Source organism: Antedon bifida, chromosome 9, assembly GCF_963402885.1.
Source record: "Antedon bifida chromosome 9, ecAntBifi1.1, whole genome shotgun sequence".
Lineage (NCBI taxonomy): Eukaryota > Metazoa > Echinodermata > Crinoidea > Comatulida > Antedonidae > Antedon > Antedon bifida.
In genome coordinates this window covers 20,314,504-20,338,985 of record NC_136234.1, presented here as the reverse complement: position 1 = coordinate 20,338,985, position 24,482 = coordinate 20,314,504, and the positions used below count along the sequence as shown (strand labels likewise).

Genomic DNA, 24,482 nt, shown 5'->3' with positions numbered 1-24,482 from the left:
TGGAATCTATATGAAAGCATTATAATCTGTTTCCTGTTATTTTCTATCTTTACCGGAACGAGAATTAAGAACATGTGGAGCAAGTCTGTATATATAAAGCTTAAAAACAATATTAGATAAACATTATTATTAGGTTAACTCACTTAGTATATCATATGTATAACTCTTAGCAGTTTCCTGATGATCAAAATACCAGCAGACGTGCTTGTCAAACATAATAAAGACATGATGTAGAAAAAGAATGACCTGCCACTGAAGAAAAGAAAATATGCTTGTTGAATTGGCAGCCTGATAGACAGACCTCTTGAAAATTTTAATTAAATTTAAATCACAATAAAATATTATAACCTAGGAATTGGCAGCCTGATAGACCTAAGCTTGAAAATTTTAATTAAATTTCAATCACAATAAAATATTATAAACTAGCAATTAGATACTAACACTACAGAGTTATGCTTTCGTATCGTACATAGCATCCAACTCCATAGGTTCATTCTATAGTTGCTACAGATTGACTTCTTCAACACTACTTATGAACGAACGACTAATTGACCACCAGTACCGTTTGATTCTACAATCTACAAATTATCTCACTATAATTAATTTGTTAGAGTTTGGCTATGGAACGGGAGAAGACCATGAGCGAACTGACGAAACGCGAGGATACAATGAAACAGTTGACGACTGAGAACGAGTCGCTGACGTGGGAAACGCAACAACTGAAATCCAACTTAGGACACATTGAGAGACGAACAAAAGAATTGGAAGACGTTATGAGATTAACAGAAAGCAGGTTAGTTTGTCAGTGCGAATTATTTTATAGTTTTTCAATGTACAAGATTATGAGGTAGCCAATGAACAGCGTATGATTACTTCCCAAAAATGTCAATGTTGAAAATATAATACAGTGCATTAAAGAAAAACAAAAAAAATGAAAGCACTCGGAAACCGAGTGAAGTACTTTGCAAAATATTGAGAGGAAGCATGTTGATACAGTATTTCTGCCCATGTTAAAAGAATACAAATTTTCCTTTTTCTTATTTCTGAAGTTATTAATTAACTGATTTTCTTGAATTTCAATAGGCATAATCTGTAAGTATATACCTATTTACACCGAAAAATTCAGAATGATAAATTTAAAATTGTAGGTGCTATCGTGCTAACAAACAAACAAAGCATTTCAAAATTCTATTTTTACAAGTAACAACAGTTGCAAATATAGAATTTACCACTAAACTTAAAAGTTCAACTGTATTGAATTTATAGAAATTATTTCAAGTGTTTTACTAATACCTGACAAATATCGCCTTCGTCGGGCTGTCCCCTAAATAGGTGTATAGTCAGACAAAAACATATATTGTTCCTTGTTTGTTTCTTGTAATTTTCCCCTTAATTGCGTCCCCTAAATAGGTGTTGGCCATAGTGTAAAGCATATATTGTTTCTTGGTTGTTTCATTTGACCCTTTGTATAGATGAGTGTGGGGTGTGGGAGGAGTGGGTTATGGGTCCCAAAGGAGGGGCTCAGTCTACTGTATACATTGTTGAATAGGAATGAAAATGTCATACAGGGAAATTAAAGTTTATAACGAGCAACCTTCAGTAGAATTATTTTGACACAGTTCATTAATATGCAGACTTTTAACCTATTGTTACATTTGGGTGTATATAGCTATCTGTCATATTTATTAGGTGTATGTTTTGTTACTGGGTTTTCATGGGGAATTCCCTAATTGTTTTATACAGTATAGTGTTGATAACATTATGTTTGTCAACTTCGTTTGTTTGTTAGAAAGTCGGAATGATACACAAGTAATGATACAAATAGTGATGTAGGATTCATTAATGATTAGCGTTTAACCGCTATTGATTGTTAGGGAAAAAAGAAAATCCTAAATTCCAATAAAAGAGTTAAAATGTACTTTCCTCTTGTGCACAATTGTTCAATCAGTTTGAAATGATTACTAACCCTTTCTACTGCAGTAAAGTAATACCAATATAATCTGATAATTCATAATTAGTATTGCATAATAGTTATTAATTCATATTATCAGCTTCCTTATTTTATCCTACACTCTTTGATGAATCATACGTGCTTCTATTTCTTGTGTTTGTCCATTGTCCTTGTTATTTATTAAAGTTTGTGCAATAGTTTTTCAGCCAGGTGCCATGGATTCCTCATAAATACTTTAATCTCTTTTTTAAAATACCATTTGTCTTTTATTTATAGACTTGACGAAAAGAAAAAAGAAGCACAACTGTTAGAAGAAGAGAAATTAGCATTTAGTAAACATGCCCAGGAACTGCAATGTTCGCTCAATGTAAGTATCATCTTTGACCTTCACAAGGTCGTCCTATTGGGGGGAAACAAATATCATTTGTCTGTACATAATTACCAGTGTACATCGCTACAGTTGCACCATAGCACTTGAGTTTTATACCCCTTTCATGTTGCCTAGCAAAACTGAAAAACACACCAGGTGTCATGAACACCTGCATTTTGTATTGTGCATGCCCAGTGCTAGGAGACATGAAAAGGTTATAGATATTTCCCTTAAAGTATTTCACTTGTTAATACAGTAAATATTTAAGAATTTCAAAGTGGTTTGTAAAAAGGCAAATTTTAAATTGTAAGGGTAGTGCTTTCCTAAATATAACTGGTGAACATGGCCACAGAGTTGAATTACCAGAAACAGAAAGCAGTGTTAATATTAACAAGTTTGATTTAGGATAAACAATTTGTTTTATAGATATATAATGAAGTGAAATCATTTTATAGTACCTGCCTATATATACTTTATATGTCTAAAACAAACAAATTGATACGTAAGTCCTGTAATAGAGGATGTCATTCAGTATTTGTATTCCTATACAATGTTAAAGCAACATACTTCCTTATACACATCTTTCACTATTGGCATGAATACTGTACTTGGTTAGATACAAAGACAACAAATAAAAACAAACATAACCCCCCCCCCTACCCCCTTGTTAAGTGGACAATTTACTAAGAAATTCACCTTGAGAGTTAGTAGAGGTGCATTAAATAGTAGAGGTCCATATTTTAACCAGAAACTTGAAAGATGTATCTGCCACTTCCATCTAAGAACGAATATTGAAGGCTAGATTACAAGCCAGGCCATGTTAAAAGCCAACATTCAGATTGCTAGAGCAGTTTATAGATGGCGCTCTCTTATTTTTCGAATATCTTATTTACACTGGCATAGAGGGGTTCTCATACTTCTAAAATTAATTTTATTTTGTCACTTCATCACATGATGCTCTTTCAACCAATCAATACACGGTAAATGTTTGTCATATCATATTGCAATTAGATTGACAGCTCCAACTAGCCTTATACATCCAGTTTTAGAACGTGTCCTTATCCGCCTCTGACATCTGAAACTCTTCTATTTTTAATCTTTCTTTAGTCCACGCATCCTGATGTCTTGTTATCATGTTACTGCAATACGTAATTCGGATTTAGCGACTTAGTTTAAGTAAATGAATTCACTTACATCTGTACTAAACTCTTCAAGTTCACAACCTTGTACTGAAACATCTGCATCCACATTGTGTGTAGTTAAAGATTATATAATTTAAAGATGTATTGTCCTCCAGAATCATGAAAAATTACGATTAATAAATTCAGACTTTTACTAGAACATTTTGCAGTTTTGATAAAATAAACGAACAAAAATAATGATTTCACATATAATATATTAAGATAATACAATCCCGATAATGAGAAGAACAGTGTATACTAGGTTTATAAAAGGGTTCTGACGAACCCCTTTTTTTTTTTTATTTGAGACTAGCAGCAGATGTGATGGTAAACAACTAACCTTGCTCATGATGGTTGGAAAAAGCGAACCCCTGTAAAAATCCTGGCTAATGGGCTTGTTATGGCCAATTTACACAGTGGTAACGGTCAGCGGAAAACCATGTAGCTTGTCCCATGTAGAATCTGTATCTGTCCTGACCGGAAACCTCCTGTTCGCTACACGTTGTGTGTATACAATCATAAGGAATAACATAGATTTTATTTTTTTATTACCATTACCGCTCGTCTTTGTAAATTGGCCTTTATACATATGCATAAATTAATCTTTTGTTTAATTTAATTACCATTTCCTTCGCCTACATACCTGAAATGAAACCGCTCTATTATCATAAAATGGGTTGCGCCCAGTCATGCATATCCTATCAGAGTATTTTCTTTTCCGTTTTCAAATTATTCTTGATTATAGCAACATACTTCTCAACGTTTAAATTCTTTGGATCTTTGCACCAAACGTACTTTTGTATCAGAAAAGAAACATCTATTATAATTGAATGAGTATTGTCGTAATAACTCAAGGTTGCAAAAGTGCTACTTAAAAAGGAAATGAAAATTTTGTGTAAGTTTAACTCGCTCTAGATCTTACTGTATCAACACGTGGGTTGCTAAAGCCAACCACAAATCAGAAACTTTAAATCAATTTCACGTTTCGGTGAAGATTTACTCAGATTCAATAATAAAAATGAATGATTAAGTAATCCATCTTCCTTCCCTTAACCATTAATTAATTTACTATTTTTCTAAACTAAAAATGTACTAAATGCAGTTTTAGTAAGATTTTTTTTTCCTGTTTTGAATATGTGATAATAAATCTCCGGGGTCATATTGATAAAAGTTATTAATTAGAATATGATGTAACCATGGTATTAACGACAAATTCCTTAAATAGCTTATTTAAGAATTGTCTTGTCTAATATTTCAATTACATTTTTTGTATAAATGTTGTAAATGAAATTGATACGCATTATTTATAACCTCGTAATGGAAAGTAAATGAATTGATTAATTTTAGAATATAATAATATAAGTTTCAATTCTATTATAGAATTTTCAATTCAACATAATTTTATTTAATTAAAAAATGATAAAATCATCTTCTATAATAATAACTAATTCTATTGCAGTAGTGTCCTATGCCCACTTGAGGTAATACCATACCAAGGCAATCTAACAACAGGATGCTGAGCTCCGGAGATCACATGGTTCCATGCCCCAAACAGACACTGCGCGCCGCGGAGAATATGCACATAGTATAGTACTGTTGTGCAGATATAAGATCAAAGGACTGTTACGAGTTCCTATCTTGGCAAGGCAAGCTCAGTGTCCTGTTAGATTGCCTTACATATACATTTTCATTTGAATAGTATTGGTATTTTGTTTTTTTTAGGATCTAACGGTACAAAAGGAACTTACGGATGCAGAACTCCGGCAAGAGATTATGGCACGTAGAGATGCAGAGTTCCGCCTAAAAATGGCAGAGGAATCTCTTTCACGGTTGGACAGTGCTCTTCAACAGAGTCGTGACTCGCGCCCACCTTGTCTTTCACCAAACAAAGTCTCGAAGCAGAACGAATTGGACAGTACCATTAACCAGAGTGTTTCAACTTTAAAAAGTAAGTTATAATCAATCAATTTTTATAGCGCCATTCCAACCATCATTGCGAAACCATGATGGCGAGCGTAATGGCAAATTGTTCCACAGCCAGAGTGCACTGGAAATCCGATCTCCCCAGCTATGTTTTCTCCTTGTAATGTGCAGGAGCATTTGTTAGCAAGATCTCAATTCCCGTTTCCTCTCTTCGATAATTCTGAATTGGCTCTCCGAGAAAAAAATGTTTTTAATATTTTGCCAATTGAAAAAGGAAAGCGGTTCTTTTACTTTAATGTATTGTTTTCACTCTCATAATAAATTTAAATAAACTACTACATTAAAGGCATTTAGTAACTACAGTAACTGTAGTAGAATGATTTTGAAATTATTAGTTATTAATATATTGATATTGTATCAAATTAAATCTTTTAAATTAGTATTTTAAAATACACAATCTTCTTTTTTATCAAACTTTAGAGTTTTTCGAGGAAATAGCAGAGGAAGCTAAGATTGACCAGGATAAGCCAATAATTATGAAAAACGCACTTCACGCACGCAAATCGTTCATCCGTAAAACAAAAAGTTTCAAATATCGCAAGGAACGTAGTATGAGCATGCTGTCAAACAGACAAAGTAAGTTAAATCATAATCATAATTATCTTTAATATTAATTTATTTTTATCCATTAATAATTAATTTATTCAGTATTATTAGTGATTAGGTATTCAGAAATAATAGTAGAACCTAATAAAAAGTGAATTTCTAACTAAAACTAGAGAAAATAGAGTTACATTAAAAGAGATGGTTAAAAACTTTATTTGGCATGTTAAACTGTTGAATGTCAGCATGTTCTCTCATTCTTGCTTGGTCGTCTTTATAACCTTCCAATTAATCTCTTGATTGTATTGCATTTGGTAGTTTTATGTTGGATGTTACAGTACCTTGCTTGTATTGACAACCATTAAAAGGGATCTTGTATTAACCACTCTACTACTTCCAGTACCTTAAACAAATTTACTCCAGTATCTGCAGAACATTTTATGCTTCAGTAACTTGAATACTTACTGTTAAATTTATACTGCAGTCTTTTAAGACATATTTAAAACATTTCGTCTGCAGACAAATTTACCTCAGAATGGCTTATGCTGCAGTAACATATTTTATCCTTCAGAAAATACCAATTTATTTCAGAACCATTATGCTGCAGTGATTTGAGAATTACTGCAGAATATTTATGCTGCAGTATCTTTAAAATATACTGCAGTAGCTATGTCATTATGAATGTGCTCAGGAGAAAAATGAAGGTAGTGTTAGCATTATCAGTAGTTTCTGTACAGCAGTAGTAGATTACGCTATGTACTGTGCTAACATGCTTGTTATATTGTAAAAAAATTGCTGCAATTTAATTTTTTTGTCTCCAAGTTTTTATAATAAGAAATAACCATAACTATTTTTAAACATCTTTGAAAAAAAAAAGAAATTTGAAAAAAAGTGACGATTCAATTCTAAACTAGATTGCAGCAATTTTGTTTTTCTTCAAATAATTTCCATTATTGTTCTGATATTAACAATATCTTCTGCATGTTTGTATCTGCTAAAGCACCGGTGAAGAAGATAAATTACCGGAAAACCATGGCAACAGAACACGATCTGCAAAAACATCCAAATTTTGAAAAATGGAAAAAAGAGAACTTTAATTTCACACCACTCCAAGACAGTCTGGTTAATGGCGCCAAAGAAGAAGAAAACGACGTCAAGTTGAACGATAATAACACACTCACCTTAGACTCTGTCCAGACAAATAATTCCAAAACCCCGGATGATAGCACCGATTAGGAGGTAATGAAAGCTGCGAAGGGTTAAACATGACACGCATTTTAGAATCACTCAAATTCACTGCACATCTGCACTATAACGGAATTACCATTCAATATCCATATTGAAGGGGGCAATCTTGTTCACAGACAAACATACACAAGATGCTCTACATAAACAGTCTTAAGCTCTGTCTACACTATCAAACAAAAAAAAGTGTGCTCTTCCCAAATATGGTAGTAATATGCTTAAATATGGTAGTGATATGACATCATCATGTCCATATATGGGCACATCACAGTTTTTTATCACACAAGGATTGATAGTGTAGACAGAGCTTTAGACTTAAACAATTTTGTTTACAAAATCGTGAAACATGATGCGATTTGAACCCAAGACCATGGGATCGGTAGCCGTGTATCTTAGCCACCAAGCTACAACTCCATTCTAATTGATACAATGGCAGATATAAGATAACCATTTTACATTTTCTGGTGAATAAGTAACTAACTAACAACAGGATGCTGAGCTCTGGTGATCAAAGGGTTTATCTGTGGCTTCGACACGATCAGTTCCAGCGTAGAGAATATGTACATAGTACAGTACTGTTGGTATTTGTCGTAGCCAGACATAAGATCAAAGGACTGTTACGAGTTCCTATCTTGGCAAGGCGAGCTCAGTGTCCTGTTGTTACAATTGTCTTGTTTGTACTTGTTAATTCTTACTTAGCATAATACCACTGACAGCTATTATGTCTTTTACAGTACTGATGTTTAAGAAAAATGGGAGTATTACTAACTTTTATAATTCTGTACTACAGTTTTATTTCAAATTATTAATAACAATAAGTATTATTAATTAATAACTTTCACATAAAAAAAAACCGGGATAAGAAATTTGGAAGTAAAATACTGAGGTAAGTCAAGAAGATCAATCGATTCTTCATCCCCAAATCAAATTTAACTATAAAGAAAATGTTTATATCATCATCATCATCATCACCATCATTATCATCACCATCAATTACACTATTCATAGACTGCAAAATCTAACAATTTCCTTGACTTTCGGGTCCAATCAATCATACAAAACCACTGATTTAACATTCCTCTTGTGGATGAAAAGATGGTTTTTCTATTGTGTATTGCAGGATATTTCATAGTAATATTTTGTCAGTATCATAACTTGTTAAATAATTAATTGCAATGATTTATTACAGCTGTTTGCATGTCTGCATTTTGTTTGTATCTCAATCTCTTTTCCTGTTTTTGCATTTGTCAATTGCATGTGTTGTTTGTTTTATTTTCTGGTACTCTGTAATTAAAAATATAGATATAGAAATACAGCTGTGTATTAGACACATAATTAAGCCATAATGAAAAAGAAATGTGATTTGATATAAATAAAATGAACTAATCTAAGTAGGAACTCAAGATTGATGTAAAAAAATCAGGGATATCTGTAAAATAAATTATTTAAAATCAACTCCAAACTCCACATTTTTTAGTAAGCTCTGCTGCAGGTAGAATATTTGTATCTATCCAACCGACCATCCGCTCCACGTTTTTTGTAAATGGTCATAAGAAATAACATACCGTAGATTTTATACTTTTGTTGTCCGTTTTACCGCTTACCGTAACCGCTCGTCTGTGTAAATGAACTTTTAGCCACAAAAAATGATCGTTCTAGATCAAAAAAAAAAGACCTATTTGCATATGCATATATGAATAGCTTCCTTATTCACTTTAGGAACAGACAAGTAGGTACAATAGATTTTTGTGTTCATAAAATAAAGTTTTGAACCAAAGATCATGGCATTGGAAGACAAGCACACCAACAAACTATTCAAATTCACATTTATATTAAACAGTTTTTTCCTATTTTAATAAATCTGGATTATTGTCATTCGGTCAAGGATACACTCAAAACATAACAATTCTGTCAAATTTATTTAATTTTTGATACATTCATAAATCTCCGGCTCCAGATTCATAAATCTAATCTTTAGATAGATTTAGTATTTCCTGTTAGTTTGTTATAAAGTTCATAAAAAAGAAAAGAAATATGATTATGATATTTTGCACCTGGTGCAGCAGTGTGAATAGAGTCTTATTTTTGTTATATCATTCCTACAAGGTTTGTAGTATGAAACAAAAAAAATGTGTTTCCTTTTTGCATTCAGTATTTTATCAACCTTGACATCATTGGGTTTTCCCATTAATGACAGGAAAGGAGATATGACATTTGATAGCTGATGGGTTTTTCCCATTAATGACAGGAAAGAGAAGATTTTGAATCTTGTGCAGACTTAGGGCTTGTTCTGCTGCAAAATCATTTATTTTTTTACAATATTTTATATCGGTTAAATTTGAGCCCTTAGAAAATTGTTTAAATCATTGGTGATTTGACGAAAAACATTTCATTACCCAAAATGCAATGTGCTTATATGGTAAAACGTTCAAGATGCTATTGTAGTAAGAGCTCAAGTCAATGGCATTTAATCAAATAGTCCATTATTTTGCATTGCAGCTAAAAGTTAAACACTGGTTAAACAGCGTTCTCATTTTTGCTGTTTCTGCTGCTAAGAAATTGGGGGTGAAAATAATATTCACATGGTTATTATGGATTACTTGCAGAACAGGCCCTTATACACATGATTACTTCTGTCATGCACTAAAGTTTAACAGTAAAAGCAGTACACATTATTTAAGTGTGATGATCTTTCTCGTCATGATCTAATCTAAAGTTTTAAAAAAGTACAATTAGTATAGTACAAATAAAGTATAAGCAAGGCAACATATCACTATTATACGTTTCATTTACCATTATTGCTAAATCCAATTTTTAGAAGTACTAAATCCACTGGAATGCTACGCTAATTTTCTTCAATAAAATGTTTATTCGTTGTTATTTTATTTTGTTTCAGCGTTCACTCTGGGCAGATGTAACACTTTTAGCTTGAGTTCATCCACTGATCGTATTGACACCGTCGGCAACAAACAAGCTAACACTCTGCCCCCAGGAACGATGGGTTTCGGTGACTATGTATGGGATGAGGAAGATGGGCTAGGCAAACCTCCCGTCTTCAATAGTAGCATGTTCTTTAGGCATACAACACCAACAAAGTCTGAGCCTAAACTGCAGACAACCAAAGTGGTGAATGTGGAAGAAGAACCTCAAATTGAGGATGTCAAAACAAGTAATACGACCGATTTGACCGGCAATGAAAAGAACACGTTCGAACAGGACATGAAAGATTTGTACGCATCAATTGATAAGTGGCGGGTAATGACTGCAACTGACAATTCAGGGAGCCACGAAAAAAAGTTGGATGACATTTTAGAAAAACCAGCAAAGCGGCCAACCCCAGCCCCACGCTCTTCACCCCCACAAGCAAGACCCCGTCTTAAACTTAGTCCACCTCCAAGAGGCAAGAAGGTCAGTCCTGACCCTCGTAAAATCCCAACTTTGGTCACCAGCAATTACTGCAGTTCATCATCTGATGACGACGGCTCTAGTGCAGATAATGAACGTGAAAGTTCCGGATCCGACTCAACAGCCACTGATGGTACGTTTTCTGGAAATGAACTAACCTACCCATCATCTCCGACGTTGAGTCCGAAACCGTTTTCACCAAACGTGACCAGGTCTGTTAGTCCGGTGCCTAGTCCGGTGCCTAGTCCAGTGAGGCGTAATCGTAGGATTATTGGGGCAGCTGCAGGATGGAAGAAGCAGGACACATCACAGAATCGTGTTGGGACGACACCGACAGCTGAATTTATGGAAAAGTATGCCAAGATTTTCAGTAATATCAAGAACACCCCTGCAACCGACGGCAAGAATGCAGTATGTTATGATACAGCACTTTAGATATGCAGTAGAACCCACCTTTGGGACGACCCCCTATTTGGGGGACACCTCTAAAGAGACACTTTCCCATGAAATAGTGAATCGAAATATAGGAACAAGGCTATGCCACTAGTATGAGGACACTGTTGCTCCCAAATGTGTCCCCTTAATAGGGTTTCATCTGTATTTGTTGAAGGTAAAATTAATGGTAATAGGAGATATGCTTTAAAATAGTTTGTTTGCTGCCAAACACAAATTCCTCAACAAAATTAAAAATCTTTCTCTTTCTGACTGCAGAGGTATCCAAATGAAAGTCTTTTGTTTGTGTTACTGATAGAGCTTTTGATGTGTGACAACTAGCGACCTTTGACCTATGCATTGATGTGTCATTTGTAGTCGCCTCTACTTAGAAACTTCCAAAACTATGTCGAAGAATGAATGTGCACAATGACTAAACATGACCTAGCATGTTCTTAGGTCATCAGTCATCGCTAATCAAAAGCTCTGTTCTCTTTTTCTCCCGAACTATTTACCCTTGACAGCAAACAAATTCATTTTAAAGCAATCTTATGTTGGTTTGGGTTAGTTTAGTAGATATGAGTATCATATCATAAAATTACTTATCATAGATATCGCAATTCTTACAAAGATATAGCGGGACAAATTCTAATTATAGAATACATACATAATAAAAACTAAACATAATTTTCATAGCACCACTTTTCATGAAGATCAGTATACTGTATAATAGTACCAGATTCTTTTATGTTGTGTAAGGACATCTTCATTTATTAACCTAATTAAATTAAACTTAAGACATACAATATAATTGTATACAGTAATAACCATTTTGCTAGGTGTGTCACGATGACCCTAAACAATTTTTTCCCATACTTTACAGTTTATATTCAAACATAAAAAATACACCAGTAAAAAGTAACTGATATCCTTCTGAAGAGAAGTGTTTATCAATGTTGCAATCTAAAAGCTGTAAACATCATCAGATGTACTGTACGTATAAAACATATCAGGTATCTTGGAGTTAACACAAGCACTTATGTCGGTTGTATTTATTAACTCTGATATGATCTGGATCAGCTTAAACCTAACTCTATTCTAGCTTACTCTAGTATGTATGAACACAGCTACAAAATCTCACAATCTGGTGTTATATATCACAATGTAAATATGATTTTATGCAAATAACAAGCTAAATTTATATAACATAATAATTAAGCAGAAAGTTTAATAAACAAGAATTTGTGGAACAAAATACAAATGATGAGGATATGATAAATACAATAATTATAATATTATAAATAATATAATTATATAAATAATATATTATAAAAGTATTTTTATAAAAGTATTTTTATGTCTTCTAGGCAGGAACCTAAATTAGTTTTTTTTTTATTTAAAGTAAATATTTGTGTTATGGTGAGGGTTTTGTTTTTTCTTTTAAGATAGAGATGATATTTATGCAAATTGTCCACAAATGTTCAAACTGTAGATCTGTAACCTATTGGTGCCTTACTGTTTGTGGAAACGGTTGTTCGTTACCCAGATATCTAATACTGATAAATAATCCACACATGTATTTAAAGGCCTGTTTCTATAGAAAAACTTCAAAGAACGTTATTCTTATATTTTTGTTTGAGGTTTGCATGGTAAAAACAGTAAAGACATGTTTTCTATTCAGTATGTTGTCTTTGTTTTTACTCCAGAAGACAGTGATTGTAGCAAAACAACAAAAATTTGAGACGTCCTCAATATTTCATTATTTTCTTTTGGAAACACAATGTGTTTAAACTTGACTTTAACGTTTTTCTTCAAAACTGGTTTAACTTGTTTAGATTGTTCCTAAAAAAAAACAATTTTATTAGTATGGTGGTGATTTTATTATTATCCACAGTGGAGTAGCAAAATGTTCATGCCATTCATTTAACCTTCTGTGGCGATTTCAAATCTATGATTATGTTGCTGTTAAAAAATGTTTCTGGCAATCTAGAACAGAATAAATTGGGGGTTTTCCCATTTTTAAGATTGAATTTTTTTCAAGATTTATACTGGCAAAAAAATACTGTTCTTTATAAACATGGTTTTAAATCCGTTCTTTTCTTTTCTAGGGAAACAGGTACTGTATCTAATGACCGTGTTTGGAAAGTTGAAATATATTTTTTAGTTTTCCCCCTAACATATGACAAAGTAAATGTATCAGCAAATAATTGTCTTTCATACAATATATTTTATGAAATATAAACACTTGAATATTAAAATTCTGTATTGTATCAGTTGTAATGTTGTTTGTTGATAAAGGTTGTTAAAAGCCCAAATATGAAAACTCCCATTAATATGAAAAACATCAATATTAAAAGCATATTAAAAAAACATATCCACAAATGTTATGACTAGATATTATTTTAAATCACACACCAATTATAAATATTAACTGCAAATGTGAAAACACATACAAATGTGAAAACGCATACAAATGTGAAAACACATACAAATGTGAAAACACATACTAGTACCCACAAATAAATAACTACAAATGTAAAACAAATAGTATAGCTTAAAAAAAAAGAATACTAATATAATAATTATATAATAATTTATAATAAAAACAATCATCTTTGACTACTTGAATATAAATATCTATAGTTTATAAATCCCAGAGATTATTTACACTCTGATAATTGCCTAAATTTAGTACCCTCACTTGCTGGTACAGACTTCATTCAAGCATTTAAAAACGAAAATAAATCAACCATATCCACCTCCCTAACTTCCTTTTGGCACTGACAATGTTATTTCCGTATGACATATTCTGTCTATTTGCAGTTTACTTCCTGTAGGTCAACGTCTTGACGGTTGTTTTGATGCTCAGTGACGTGCAATGCCAATTTTTTTAGCAGAAGTGCACAGAAGAGTGTTACGACTTGCACTAATGAAGTCAAGTGGTCAAGCGGTTAAGGCAGGCACGCCGAAAACCATAGCCATAAAATAAGCACAGGTGCAAGGCTCTCCTCAACCATATTTCTGGTGGAGGTCCAGTGCATACATCTGGCTCATGTGTACTTTGTAGAATCCAAAGTAGGGGATTTCCCCAGGTGTACTGGTCCATCTCAGCCCATGTTGATGTGGACAGACGAATAAGAGCCGTGGTGGCAGCTGTATGACACAAAGAGAAGAAAGTAGTGTGTCGTCCACACCTGTGCGCAATTCAGCTTGGTAGGCTGCGAGTCACAGCTTATTTCCATTGTACTAAAAAATAAAGTTTGATATCACAAAATAAGAAAGAATTATGAAGAAAATTAACCAAAAAGACCTTTTAGAGGAAAGCAAAGATATAGAATGGAGATTAGCAGAGCAGGTAGATAAACCAGAAGAACAAAAGATTACAAAGAAAGAAGATAGAGAAATGACATCACACAAAAGGTTGAAAATGGAAAATTCTGGCAGTCTTCACCACACACAGCAGTGAAACAGTTTTTTTCATCTTGTTTATACAATTTCCTGTTTATCTTGATGTCTTTCCACGCCATGTAGCTTTTTGATCTTCCCTAAAAATAGTGAATCATTGCAGAAATGGCAGTGGCATGAGTCATAATTTCCGAGTTTATTTTAAAATCGGATGTTTTACCCATGGACGTAAAAATGGGGAAACATGCCAACATATACAGATCCAAAAGAAGGGGAACAAAGTTGACAAACTTGGCAACAATTTGTCTTTATGAATATGAGTATTTGACCAGTGATGGAAGTTACCATTTCTGTTCTGAATACTTTAACTTTATGGCTAATTGCCCATTACTTTTTGCACAATATCATCATCAAAATAAACATCAAAATCTTGGACTTGTGTGTGAATAAGTACAGTAATAATTGTTATTGGTTTATTTATTTATTCTTATCTTTGACTGAATTGTATTTTAAAACTCAGTTAAGTACTTATTTTCAAAAGTTTCCAGCTTAAAAACAAAAAATAAGTAATAAAATGGAAATAAAATTGATTTGTTAAAAAAAAATATATAGAATTTAGTGACTTAGTGCGTCTCACTAATTTAGAAGTCACTAAATCATTCCAATTTTTCCGGTTTTGGAAAATATTTGTTTTTTTTAAATTGTTTTATTCTTTGAATTTTTTCAATTTGGAACTGAAAGTAATAGAATATCTATTAACACATTTCATTCTGTTTTTTTCAAAGCTGATAAGTTTATTACAGCTTTTAATTTGCAATAAGCCTCCTATAACTTGTCATTTACTCCACCTTGTCCTGGGGGCAAGGTGGATGTGCATTGTTTCAAACTTGCCTTGATGTTTAACTGCACGTCCACAAACCACTTTTTTGAAGAAACTCTACACAAGAGCAGTGCTACAGTACTGTACAACAGCTACTAGATCTGTAGCTTGGTGGTGGTCAACATGCTTGCTTTTCAATCCCAAGGTCCAGGGTTCAATCTTGACCTAAGTGGTGACAAGGTTGTAATTCCCGACTTTTGCAAATCTTCTCCCTTAGCCTCAAATGAGACTTAGTTTATAAGCACAATCAATTATAAAATAGTTTATCTATATATCTGTAAGTTTCTTGCTGTTGGATGTGTATGAAATATTATAGTTGCTTTTCTAGTTAAAAGTCATGTTGCAAGATGCAAATAACTTTCAATAGCAAATATCTGGTTTACATACTACTTGTTCAAATCATTCTTTAAAAAAAAGATATATGAATTGCCTGTTGATACATATGATAGAAACAATTCATAATTTCAATATCCGTTGGGTAGATTGAATTGCCAATAGGGAGTTATCTATTAGACGGTGAACACCACAAACTTGTACTAACAAACACATCTAGAAATTGTCATTTTGTTGGAACATTGACAATACAGGTTTGGTTATTCTCGCATGCAATGACTAACAATGAGCAATATTGTAGTCATTCTGAATGTACTCTTATCAGACAAGGACATTTTGTGAATCATGTTTTTAAAAAATTGACTTCCCGTAAAAAAAAAATATTTTAGAAATATTTAATTATTTATTGATGAGTAAAACCAGGTTATTAGTTCTGTTGTCATTCAAAAAAATTAATCTGTTTTTTTTAATAACTAGTATGGATTTGTGACTTAAGCTCTGTCTACACTATCAAACTAGTTTGACAAAAAAAAGTGTGATGTGCCCAAATATGGTAGTGATATGACATCATCATGTCCATATATGGGCACCCATTCTGATGGGTTTTTTGTCTTGTTTTGCTGTTGACATACAAAAGAGGTATAAACTCAATATTTTATTACCAAAGCATAGAAAATTAGTGTGCATGATATACATGCATAATGTACACATGGTATGTATATAAACTATTCAGTATTCAGGCATCAATGATGCAAATACTAGGAGGCCTTACTACTGAGCAAATGGAAAAGATGCAGAGTTTGCTATTTGTAATCACTGTCCTGTGCTTTGAAAGTTGTCTGGTTATCCTCCTGTTACTAGGACAATTTGATAGTATCAATCACTAATCTGTCTATGATAGTATGAAAATCCATGTTTCTTGTGTTCATATTCATTGTTTCAATTTGGTCGAATTATAAGATATTTTTCTTGAAATGTAATAATTGCTCCAATAATGCATCATGTCATAGTTCATCCAACCCCAATGAGGTATGGTAGCAGTAGTGGGCTTGTTGTCGCAACAAGAGTCTCAAAACCAAACGCAATCAGAACAATCGTAATCGCCAACAAAACACCGCTATTTAAAATAACTGAAATGAGATGAAAAGCATAATAATATGCAGATATTGAAATATTCAAACTGCATTCTTGACTCATTACCAACAAGTGTTTGTCATTGTGTTCATTGCTCCTTGTGTTTAGTGTTTTCTGTCATCAGTAAAAAAAAAATTGAATTTCTTTAATTGACAATGGATTTTGTGTCCACATTTTTTTTTTGTGACACCGTGAAAAACAATTATCAATTTTATAATTTGTTTATTAGTTTATATACTGTCCTCAGCCATGAGGCCTTGAGAGTGAATGGTCTTTTCTATAAAATATTTTGCAGGAAAGTTTTATATTATTGCGTCTGTCACCAGCAATCAAGCTTTCTACGGAAGCATTTCATCACTTACTTTGAACTGACTGGGTACAAGACAATAACATGAAGAGTCTAGTCAACCAAAGACAGCCAAGGCTATCTACTTGACCCCAGATGACAGCCGGGATGACGAGAAGTTTACCATAACAAGACAGAAGTAATGCTTTGTGAAGGCAGATATAACTGAAAATAGATCATATGTTTTCAGTTAATTTTCTTGTATTAAGAATTTAGAAAATGCTTTAGAAAAACTGGAAAAAGATTGTGTGTTTTGAGTTAATTTTCTTGTATTAATGATTTAGAATTTAAAAATGCTTTAGAAAAACTGGAACTAGATCATGTGTTTTCAGTTAATTTTCTTGTATCAATAAGGCCAAAAAAAAAAAATTATTGTGTTGGCCACGTTTTGGGTAAATCCTAAAAATGGGTAGGTCGGTAGGAAAAGTTTTTTTTTTTTTTTTTTTTTTTTTTTTTTCAGACCAAAAATGTGTTGCCGGCAAAATAATAAACAATTTACACAATTGATACAAAAAGACTTTTAAACACTTTTCATAGCACCCTAGGCTCACGCTAGCTATAATTGTTTCAACAAAAGTTTAAAAAAGGTTTATTAAATAAACGTAGGCCTAGCTTTTGAAGGCAAAAATGCCTAGGCTAGCCCTACCCCTAGCTACCATTTTTAAAGCCAACAAAAACAATCAAGATCGAAATAAACTATTTCCGTGTTAATGCTACATTATACGCAAGTTAACATTATTCTAGATGAAAAATATTGAGTTTTATATTGTTTTATCCATACGTAATTACACTGGCATTAAAGATATAACAATAACATTAAAATGTAGGCCGTTTTATGAGCCATATTTCGCCGATTTCTTATCGCGGGGAAATTCCCCACCAGCGACATCGATCGATCGAGGCTAGAGGGCTAGAAGCCTAGCGTGCATGCCGGAACGGATGGATTATCGCTATATAAATAACAAGTTTGAACAAAAGAGCTTACGACAATCTTAGGTACATTTTTATTAAACGTATATAGGCCTACTTGCTTGGCGAACCCATGCCTTTTAAATCATTTAACAAGTCCGTAATCAGATCGTAGTACTGTACAGTAAAACCAAAAAACACCGCATCAACAACCTCGTGCGATGTACGATCTGTTGTTCTTTTGCTGCAGATCAACATTGGTAGAGTCCATTAATTATGAGGGTGTTTAAAAATGTTATAACTACAGTATTAAAAACCAGTCTCAACCACTGTGTAATCAAAGTGTTTATTTAATTTAAACTTGGATCCCCCAAAAATTAATAATCGCGTATTCCGGTTATCACGTGATGGATTCACGGTTGGTTGCACGCTTCTTTTTTACACGTCCGGCGGAGGTGAAATATGTTCGCCAATTTGGCTAATAAGACAATATTTTTTCACCATTTGGTTTCAAAATTGCTGTTTGGCTCAAAAAAAAAAAAAAAAAGCCGACCTTCATTTTCGGCAGTTTAGGGTCGGTCGGGCGTGGCCAACACAATAATTTTTTTTTTTTGGCCTAATTTAGAACTTAGAGAATGCTTTATAAAAACTGGAAATAGATCATGTGTTTTGAGTTAATTTTCCTTTATTAATTTAGAATTTAGAGAATGCACTTTATAATAACCGGAAATAGTAGAAATAGTCATAAGTTTTGAATTTATTCTCTTGCAACAATTTATAAAACTGGCTATAGATCATATGTTTTGCGTTAGATATTCTTGTCAAAACTTGCAGAGAAGTTCAACCAAATACTGCTAGAAAAAAAACCTATAGAATTCTTTTATACTACTGTACTTTGAAGTGGAGTTGTTAGGTTAGGTTACCTGCCTAACAATCTCCAACTCCTGGGTTCAACCCTGTATGTCAGTCACATCATAAAATGTATTTTTGTTTTGGTAGAAATACTCCACAACTCAGTTGCAAGGCTATAACCGATTTTATTTTTATTTGGGAGATTTTTTAAGCATACAGTTTTCCAACAAACTTTTAGAAGTTTTAATAATAAATTTCACTTACTCTTTCTTTTCCATTTTTTCATTTCTCCTCCAAAACAAAAAGCTAACGGACAACATCACACAAATTAAAAACACCATCAATTCTATAAAAAAGTAATTACATTTGTTTTATATATTATTGTATCTATATGATCATTGTAAATGCTACATCCATTGATAAAATTCTGGACAAAGTTTTTGTTTTTATGCAAAAGTTACCATGTAGCTTCAATAGTGATTAAAAAGGAAATATCTGTAGAACAACTAACCCTGGGGAACATGTTGTCCTTGGGGTAGTAGACCATGGGGTTTATACAATGTGAGGATGCATCACATTTTTAAAACTTTGATCTGTTTACGAAGAAAAAGATAACTAGTGGGGGAAAAGAATCAGGAAAAGATTCATTACCTCGTTAGACCTGAAGGCAGTGTTTTGAGCTTTCATGCATACCGTACCAAAAAGGCTGTCCATAGACTCATTCATATATATCGTGACTTAATTATCATGATCTATCATCCTAATATGTTTAGCACGATAAAGAAATCAGACCACATAAACCTGCTAACATAGAAATCAGATCATGAACTGAACTAGGCTACATCAAGCCATTAACAGAGGTTTGGTGAGAAAGAAATGTTGATTTGCCAATTGTGGTGTTATGACATGGAATTCATGATGTTGAAGGAGGTGTTTGTTCGAGTGTGGAACAGGTGTATGGGGGCTTTTTCACATTTTAAAAGAAGACATTGTATTCATTTGCATGTTAACCATATTAATTTCTGTATCAGGAAGGTTATAGCTATTAAAATATTATGGAAGGCATTAAACAGAAAAACATGACTTCTGTATATTATAATTATTTTGATTCATAAGCGACTGTTGCGACATTGCACCAATGAGCTTTCCAGCATAAATGAAATTTGTTGACAAACATCAGATGTTGATTAAGGTCAAAACATAATGTCAACAAGGTCACGCATAAATGGGTTAGGTCATGACATCACCATTGTTTAGTCATTAGTTGTCTTTCCTGTCCACTTGCAAACTTTACGGTAGGTGAAGGTCTGTGTGCTGTAGAGGGCTGTTCGTATTCAAATTTAGAGGGCGCCAGATTTTGTCCCCACTTTTGAAAATTGAAAAAAAGGAATTTTAGATTTCTATGGATGAACAAGCCCATTCTTTCTTTGACCCCACTCCCTACCTTCCTAATACTGTTGATATGCTGTAACAGTTTGAAACTAACCCTTTGTATATTCATTCATACACATTTATTCAGTTATAACAATAATAAATGGGGCCCGCACAAGAAGCAAGCTTGTCTCATATTGCTATATCAAAGTTAAAATAAACAATTAATAATAACATGTATCTGAAAAAATGTAAAGTAAGTAACTAAATTTTACCAAGAGCTGCAATCAGAAACATTGCATAGAAATCCCAGCGTAATGCAAACTGTAGGAACCGTTTCGAACCGTTCGTTTCATCATTTTGCAAGTGCGCCCACTTCATATAAGCATCACATAGTAGGTACACCACACACAGTTTCCATTGGAACTAAAAAATTGCAAATAATCAGTTTGTAAATAAACATTTAAGTGCCTCTTTTCCAATCATATGGCAACATTCTCATATTGGTCAGAGACTCCTGTATTGTCTCATGGCCTAACATGCTCTCGGTTTTTCACATTTTCTCATAGTGTTGGAGAAAACTCTGCCCTACCTTTACTCTAGCATTGTATATGATATGGCGATATGCCTCCTCTCTAAATAACAATGCATCAAGCAGGATGATAACAGGATCAAACTCTACATATTTATCAACAACTTTTGAACAAGATTCCTGCAAATAGAATACATTTATTTATTTATTATAATAAAGCTTTTGGACAACATATAGTAAAACACCTATAGTGGGATATCTACTATATCTAGGCCTATAGGTCTGAGAAAGACAAACTGCATCAAGATTAAATATAATAAAAAAAAGGCTAAGCTGGGCCTGGCTTATTTCAGTTTTACATTATGCTAGGCCTACAGCCAGTAGTTAAGTAGTGATTTACTATTACTCTGGCGGCCTTCCTCCCTGCTGCCTGTATCATCAATCATGCCTTCGCTTTGGCCTAGCTTTTAATAACTTACACAATGACTAAGCTTGATTACATCTTTCAAGATCTCTCTGTACAGTTCATTGTTAGTTTGACCACAATTAATACACACAAATGAATTACTTTCTCTACTAATACGTCTTTTTTGTTGTAAAGTTTTCTCCATCTCATCAAAACACACTGATAAAATACTACGCATCAGTGATTTCGGTCACACATATGGCGACTAAATCACTGATGCGTGCGATAATAAACAAACGCCACCACAGAGTAAAACTAATTTGAATAATATGCGAGGTATATTCAGAGCGTCATTCTGACGATGGAGCATTCTCTACTTCTCTACGGAGCGCCATTTATGCCTTTATTTACTTCCGAAATAGAAATAGTACTACGGTAACTGCTCAAGTGGATCACATTTGGCACCGGTGGAGCACAGTGATATAAAATAGAAATGCATCACTAATTTAAATAAATTTTTATATATTAATACATGATTGAACAGCTGATAATAGTCTATTTATACGTGTATTACGTAATTCATCATTGCGTCATAAATATCCTATTAATCTTGATAAATCCAAAATGATCAGTTAGCTCAGTCGTCTGAGCGTCGTGTTAACAACACGTATGTCGTGGGTTCGATTCCCACGCTGGTCGGTGGAATAGAGTTAAAGGCATGCGGCCACTGTGTTTGGGGTTCACAGAATTATACGTCCCCCTTTCCACCACACATCATGAGGCGACAACATCAATGCATCTGGTGATGTGGTGGAAACGACCCCAAAAGGCTGTGGCAGGGCCTTAGTGCTGAGGCAGGGAGAGCACATTAACATCTTTTTTTGTTTTAAATTTTTTTTTCAACCTGTATTCGATCTCGTAAATTTTATGTTTGTCGCCCTCAATTTTAAAAGAAATTGAATTTATTATATATTCATCGCAGGTGTACGAAACGGTTTGGTATGCCGTGCATTGTTATGCAATGGTCACGTGCAGGTGTAGTGGGAAAGATGCTATTGTTAGTCATTCGCGGTCAACACGCCACACTGTTAAATTTTGATTTTGTTAATACATGTTGCTACATTGGTGACGGAAATGTCCGATTCATGCAAGATATTGTATTGTAATATTATGTTATGAATAAACGTTTAAGGTAGTTGGTGTGTTGGCCAGAATCCCAAAATAAACATGTTTTAAACAGATAGTTTGTCTCCGATGGTTTTGTATGGGGTTAATGGAGAGTGAAATAAGATAAAATATAGAACATTTGCAAAGATGGCGATTTCTAGACCAATTTCGAAGCATAGATTAATTCCGCCGCCGGGCTAGGCCTTAAACATATACGAAGTCGAGTTTTAAAGTAGAAAACCCCAGCTAAAATGTTGAAGTCGCATCTGGATAGTTGAAATTTTAACATTATCATAATTATCATAGGTGATTATGTATAGTAATAAGTATAAGTGCAATTCTGGGCTCTATTTTCATTATTATAGCTCTGCCCCAACGGTGGGCTAGTACTGGAGATTTAATATTTAATTTCATATTTCAATGAATAGGGGCACTTTCTTATATAATTTTTTTCATATAATTTCAAATCATGCAAAGTGCCATTTATTTCGGGCGGGAACCTATACAGCTCTATTTTTCAAAATTGTCTTCGCTCAGCCCCAAAAATGGTAGGGTACTGAAGATTCTTATACATGTTGTAATAAAAATAGATGTCATTTCCGGGGACCTTGCATAAAAACAGTTTGGTATGCCGTGCGTTGTTATGCAAATGAGTTTGTGCAGGTGTATTATGGGGAAGATTCGCGGTGAACACGCCACACTGTTAAATTTGATGTTGTTAATCTTTACATTAGAAAATTGTTCATTCAAATCATGTAAATAAAACATTTTCCGGGCGGGAACCTAACAGCTCTTCTCTTTTAGTTTGCAAAAGTAATCTCGAAAAGAACTCATGTGGAAAAGAAGCCCACCCAAGAGTACTAAAAATGAAGGAGCACATGGGCTTCTTTTCGAGGTTTTATGGCAGTAGTCTATTTAATGGAAAATAATGCCATGCAACTTTGTTTTTGATTTAAAAAAAGGTCCACTTGTTTAGGCCTGACATTTACAAACCTCAAAATATCTCTCTTTCAAAGTCAAAGAAAAACAATATTTATTTCCAATTCCAAAAAAAAAAAAAAAAAATATCCGTAGAGGTTTGAACCCAGTCTACTAAAGTTGAGAGCAACCAAACCTGAGCATTACCCGTTCGGCCACAAAGTAGTACATGATTGAACAGCTGATAATAGTCTATTTATACGTGTATTACGTAATTCATCATTGCGTCATAAATATCCTATTAATCTTGATAAATCCAAAATGATCAGTTAGCTCAGTCGTCTGAGCGTCGTGTTAACAACACGTATGTCGTGGGTTCGATTCCCACGCTGGTCGGTGGAATAGAGTTAAAGGCATGCGGCCACTGTGTTTGGGGTTCACAGAATTATACGTCCCCCTTTCCACCACACATCATGAGGCGACAACATCAATGCATCTGGTGATGTGGTGGAAACGACCCCAAAAGGCTGTGGCAGGGCCTTAGTGCTGAGGCAGGGAGAGCACATTTAACATCTTTTTTTTGTTTTAAATTTTTTTTTCAACCTGTATTCGATCGCGTAAATTTTATGTTTGCCGCCCTCAATTTTAAAAGAAATTGAATTTATTATATATTCATCGCAGGTGTACGAAACGGTTTGGTATGCCATGCATTGTTATGCAATGGTCACGTGCAGGTGTAGTGGGAAAGATGCTATTGTTAGTCATTCGCGGTCAACACGCCACACTGTTAAATTTTGATTTTGTTAATACATGTTGCTACATTGGTGACGGAAATGTCCGATTCATGCAAGATATTGTATTGTAATATTATGTTATGAATAAACGTTTAAGGTAGTTGGTGTGTTGGCCAGAATCCCAGAATAAACATGTTTTAAACAGATAGTTTGTCTCCGATGGTTTTTGTATGGGGTTAATGGAGAGTGAAATAAGATAGAATATAGAACATTTGCAAAGATGGCGATTTCTAGACCAATTTCGAAGCATAGACTAATTCCGCCGCCGGGCTAGGCCTTAAACATATACGAAGTCGAGTTTTAAAGTAGAAAACCCCAGCTAAAA

The 24,482-nt window shown here is 33.6% G+C and overlaps 2 protein-coding genes across 3 annotated transcripts in view; one reads left to right on the top strand and one right to left on the bottom strand.

Moving 5' to 3' along the window:
* LOC144851604 (pleckstrin homology domain-containing family D member 1-like) overlaps positions 1-13,380 on the top strand; it is a 29,845-nt gene extending 16,465 nt beyond the window's left edge. The window contains exons 8-13 of one of the 2 annotated variants that reach the window (XM_078709142.1): positions 612-793; positions 2,228-2,318; positions 5,225-5,450; positions 5,906-6,061; positions 7,029-7,267; positions 10,170-10,308. In XM_078709142.1, coding sequence (XP_078565268.1) covers positions 612-793; positions 2,228-2,318; positions 5,225-5,450; positions 5,906-6,061; positions 7,029-7,264 — 891 coding nt within the window. In that variant the 3' untranslated portion in view covers positions 7,265-7,267; positions 10,170-10,308. Of the gene's footprint in view, positions 1-611; positions 794-2,227; positions 2,319-5,224; positions 5,451-5,905; positions 6,062-7,028; positions 7,268-10,169 lie in introns of both variants that reach the window. The other variant, XM_078709141.1, reaches the window with a different exon arrangement.
* A 2,494-nt stretch (positions 13,381-15,874) lies between these two features.
* On the bottom strand, positions 15,875-21,508 carry LOC144851864 (protein ARV1-like). The gene is made up of 6 exons (XM_078709513.1): positions 21,352-21,508; positions 20,933-21,052; positions 20,616-20,766; positions 19,234-19,315; positions 17,225-17,373; positions 15,875-16,858 (listed from the first exon to the last, which is right to left on the bottom strand). The coding sequence occupies exons 1-6, from the start codon at positions 21,481-21,483 to the stop codon at positions 16,740-16,742; spliced, it is 753 nt and encodes a 250-aa protein (XP_078565639.1). The 5' UTR covers positions 21,484-21,508; the 3' UTR covers positions 15,875-16,739.
* Positions 21,509-24,482: the final 2,974 nt, after the last annotated feature.

Coding starts and splice junctions, on each gene's coding strand:
- LOC144851864 (XM_078709513.1), bottom strand. CDS start 21,483: ATGGAGAAAACTTTACAACAAAAAAGACGTATTAGTAGAGAAAGTAAT. Junction 20,767..20,932: donor TATACAATGCTAGAGTAAAG/GTAGGGCAGAGT, acceptor GCAATTTTTTAG/TTCCAATGGAAACTGTGTGT. Junction 17,374..19,233: donor GAAAAAATGGAAAAGAAAGA/GTAAGTGAAATT, acceptor ATCTATTTTCAG/TTATATCTGCCTTCACAAAG.